This window comes from Fulmarus glacialis, unplaced genomic scaffold (assembly GCF_000690835.1).
Source record: "Fulmarus glacialis isolate BGI_N327 unplaced genomic scaffold, ASM69083v1 scaffold4315, whole genome shotgun sequence".
Taxonomy (NCBI): Eukaryota; Metazoa; Chordata; class Aves; order Procellariiformes; family Procellariidae; genus Fulmarus; species Fulmarus glacialis.
Genome location: NW_009213478.1, coordinates 1636 through 6161, shown reverse-complemented (window position 1 = coordinate 6161; position 4526 = coordinate 1636). Strand labels below are relative to the sequence as shown.

At 53.2% G+C, this 4526-nt stretch overlaps 1 protein-coding gene across 1 annotated transcript in view; it reads right to left on the bottom strand.

Annotated features, from left to right (window-relative positions):
• Nucleotides 1–37: 37 nt before the first annotated feature.
• Nucleotides 38–4526, bottom strand: part of POLA2 (polymerase (DNA directed), alpha 2, accessory subunit) — a gene marked incomplete at both ends in the record, with an annotated part of 6060 nt that continues 1571 nt past the window's right edge. The window contains 6 exon segments of the mRNA XM_009578196.1: nt 38–164; nt 547–606; nt 885–991; nt 2245–2353; nt 3858–3931; nt 4162–4200. Coding sequence (XP_009576491.1) covers nt 38–164; nt 547–606; nt 885–991; nt 2245–2353; nt 3858–3931; nt 4162–4200 — 516 coding nt within the window.

Genomic DNA, 4526 nt, shown 5'->3' with positions numbered 1-4526 from the left:
TTTGGGGGTATTTCAGCAGGCGTGAGCACCGACTGACCTTAACAAAGTACCGCAGCTCCGAGGGGGTGACAAGGACATCCGGTGTGACGGGTAACGAGGCGTAGCTGTAGAAGTTCTCGTAGTCAACGTTCAGCTCCTCTGAGGGGGGGTACAGCGGGTAGTAACTGTCAGAGAGGGGAGAAAACAGGTTACTGCAGCCTTCGCCTGTAGCAACAGCGCCGTGACGCTGTCTCGGGCACAACCAGCAGATAATTTTGGGGTAGAAAGAGTAATTTCTGCTTCTTTTGGCTGTCCCCAGGTATCTGCTGTCTCTGAGGGCAGCGATCAGCCGGGGAAGCCTGATGCACACCAGTCCAGAGGACTTACAGTGCTAAAACCCTCTGAATTCTGTTTTTAAAGGATTATCAAAGCCAAAAAGGACATTTTTTAGGTTAAAAAAAATGACATCAAAGGGGAAGGCAGCAAAAACGGTGCAGGATTTCCCTCATTTGGCCACAATAAAAAGCCCTTTTTGGGTTCGACTGGGTGTTTGTACTAATCCCTCACCTCCGCTGCGTCAGGATGTGCTTCAGGATTCGTGTGAACCTGTCCGAGATCCCGGATGAGCTGCGAGAGAAAATGAGCTGTAAAACAGTTAAGGAAAAGGAGGAAAAGGGGAAAAAAAAGCTTGCAGGCTGTGCTGATTAATTAGGCGTAATTAACGACGCGTTAGCCACTCTGCCAGGAACTGAGGGATAGGGTCGGCTTTGCGGCCGGGAGAAAAAACGAGCTGCTGGAGGAGAGAACCGAGGGGCAACACCGCGAATTTGGGGCTGGATCTGGCTGTCGGCGGGAGATCCTCGCTCCGACGCGTTCCCGAATCCGGGCTTCCCGCCAGCACCCACCTGCTGATCTCCTCGGCACCCATGTGGAAGAGCAGGTCGGTGGAGGTGAGGCCGAAAACGACGCCGTCGACCTCCAGGGTGCAGGGGTCCGAAACGAAGTGCACGCGCTGCGGGGGAGAGGGTGACGCCGGGTCGGGCTGCGGCTTTGCCGACCCTGACGTCGCCGGCGCAAAACAGATCCTAAAACAACCCCAAGGTGCCCTAAAACGCCCCCAACGCGCTCAGCTTTCCTTAAATGCCCCAAACCCGCCCCAAAACTCCCCAAACCCGCCCCAAAACCACTGGGCTTTCCTCAAATACTCCAAATCTGTCCTAAGCCACCCCAAACTTGCCCTAAAACAGCACAGTCATGCTAAGCTTTTCTTAAAACGCCCCCAAACCCTCCCTAAAATGCCCCAAACTTGCCCTAAAATGCTGCAATCATGCTAAGCCTTTCTTAAACGTCTCAAACCCACCCTAAAGTACCCCAAACCCACCCTAAAATGCTGCAGTCACGCTGGGCTTTCCTCAAATACCCCAAATCTGCTGTAAACCACCCCAAATTTGCCCTAAAACACCACAATTGTGCTAGCGTTAGCTACAGTCACGCAAACCCGCCCTAAAACGCTCCAAACCCGCCCCAAAATGCTACAGTCACGCTGGGCTTTCCTCAAATACCCCAAATCTGCCCCAAACCACCCCAAACTTGCCCTAAAACATCGCAATCACCCTAAGCTTTCCTTAAAACGCCCCTAAACCAGCCCTAAAACGCCCCAAGCCCACTCTAAAACACCACAATCATTCTAAGTTTTCCTTAAACACCCAAAATACGCCCCAAAAAACGCTGCAGCCGTGCTGGACTTTCTCCCAGGAGCATCAGAAGCTGCTCCCGAGGAAAAAGGAAGAGTTAAATTAGGGATTTTTAACCCAAAAAGGGCTGGGAGAGGCCTAGGATCACGGTGAGGACCAGGAAGGAGCTCTGCGCGGCGCCGGCTCAACGCCACGGGTTTCCCGGTGATGGCACCGTCTCGCTGCGTTTATTTAATTCCCCGTTTGCTCGTTAAGCGTCTTGGGGAAGGCCGTGACCTAATGATCGAGGCGCGGGGACCACCGGATTTCCGCTCCCAAATCCCTTCTCCTCCAGGAAGTCACAGCTTTGCTGGTATTTGCTCCCAAAGGGAATATTTTAAATTTTTTTTTTTTTGGCAAGAAATCGCTGCCGGATGGAAAAAGATGCCAAGGAAAAAAAAAAAAAAAAAAAGGGGAGGGGATTTCACCTCAAATCTTGGCAACTCGTTTTTGCAAGGACAGGTGGGGTTTTCCTGGAAATTCAGCTTCTTTGGGATAAAAAACCTGGAATCGCTGAACGGGAGTTCGTTACCGGTTTGTCGTCCTTCGGCAGCTCAGGGTAGAGGAACGGCGGCTGCGGGTAGACGTAGTCGTGGTGGACGTCCCGCAGCGAGGGGACGAAGACGAGCTGAGAGCCGGCGCTGCCGGAAAAAGAGGGAAAAACCGGGAAAAACCAGGCGATTAAGGGACAAAGACAAGCTGAGAGCCGGCGCTGCCGGAAAAAGAGGGAAAAACCGGGAAAAACCAGGCGATTAAGGGACAAAGACAAGCTGAGAGCCGGCGCTGCCGGAAAAAGAGGGAAAAACCGGGAAAAACCAGGCGATTAAGGGACAAAGACAAGCTGAGAGCCGGCGCTGCCGGAAAAAGAGGGAAAAACCGGGAAAAACCAGGCGATTAAGGGACAAAGACAAGCTGAGAGCCGGCGCTGCCGGAAAAAGAGGGAAAAACCGGGAAAAACCAGGCGATTAAGGGACAAAGACAAGCTGAGAGCCGGCGCTGCCGGAAAAAGAGGGAAAAACCGGGAAAAACCAGGCGATTAGTAGACGTAGTCGTGGTGGACGGCCCGCAGCGAGGGGACGAAGACGAGCTGAGAGCCGGCGCTGCCGGAAAAAGAGGGAAAAACCGGGAAAAACCAGGCGATTAAGGGACAAAGACAAGCTGAGAGCCGGCGCCGTTGGAAAAAGAGGGGAAAAACCAGGCGATTAATTAACAGGGGAAGCCGAGGAATGTTTCAACACTTCACGTAGAAATTACAGCTGGACACTCTCCAAAATAGCCCATTTTGGGGCATTCTGGCAGCGGGAGGACCCAAAATCTCCTGAAATTCCCCCAAAAGCCACTCAGCTTTCGCAGGAGAGGCGTTTCGCCCCGCGTGAAGGGAAGGGGCTGCGAGGCGATGATGTTTTTCCCGAGGATCGAAGCCCCGGAGGGTGTGACAAACAATCGGGCCGCGAATACAGCCTTCCCCCGTTGTGCAGGGGACGGGGCCTCGTCCCCATCTAACCTGAGAAGCAGGAAAAAATGCTTAAAAACAGCCTTTTTAGTGAATTTAGAAAACAAACATCAAGGAAAGGGCCTGGATACGCTAAGAGGCGGAGGTCGCGGTGAGGCTGAGAGACGCTGGAGGGGCGTGAAGGTGTTTTGGGGTGTCCCCGACCCCCCGAAACAGGTCACCCGGCGTCAGGCGGGGTTGTTGACGGCGAGAGGGACGAGGGTAGCGCGTCCCCGTCCCTGCCGGAGTCTGGCAGCAGACGAGAGAGGCTGGCAGCGCCCGGCAGGAAGGAAAAAAAAAAACCCCAAACCTCGCTTGTTCTTTGTTCACGCTGTCTCTCGCACCGCCGGGAGGGGTGAAGCGCCGTCAACCGTTCCCAGTTCTTTTTTTCTCGGATTTTTTTTTGGGGGGGAAAAGCCAGGAGAAGCTGTAAATCACACCTGGCAGTAGGCAAACGTGCCTCAAATCCATTTTGGAGCCTATTACGAGGCTTTCAACCAAAATCTAATGATTTTCCCCCGCCGCCGCCTGTTTCCCTCACCGGAATCAGTGGAAACCCCCCGTCCAGATCGCGTTCGGTGCCAAAAGAGGAATTTTTGGGCAAAAAACTACCTGTGGAAACTGTAATAACTTCACGCAGTCACCGTCCCTACCTTCTCGTCCCTTCGATTATCGTCTTCAGGCAGAGCTTGAAGACCTCGGCGAAGAACCCCAGGAGCTGGCAGTTCTATGGATTGAGGGAAAACAATGGGATTTGCACAATTCCTCCTTCTTTCGGGGTGCAGAGGGAGGACGTCGGGACACCCCCACCACCTTCACCAGCTTCTTTGCCCTCCCGGAGTCCGGCACCACGGATCCATCAACCCAAAATCCGCACGGATGTAGGAGTTTTGGGGGAAAAAAATCAGCCCCTGTGTGGATCTCACGGGGGTTTTGGGGGGACACCCCAATTCTCACCTCCACTTGCTCGTGCTTGGCATCCAGGAACGGCCCAAACTGCAAAGAAACGGTGAAAAATCAGACAAAACCGCAAGCGGGAACAACCCCCCCGCGTGTTGCCAGCCCCGGGAGCTGAGTGAAACACGTTAAACCGCCCAGAAAAAGGTATTTTTTTAATTATTCTAGTTAATTAAGCTCCAATTTTATCCTGCAACCCCAAAGCGGTCGGGGCAAACCGAGCCCAAAAAGGGGAGACCAATAAAAGCAGCGCATCCCTTCCGAGCAGGCAATCAGACTGCTGGGGACGCTCAAAGAGCACGATTTGCTCTTAAAACAGGGCTTTTTTGTTACTTTGGGGTGAAAAACGGGTGTTTCATCACTTT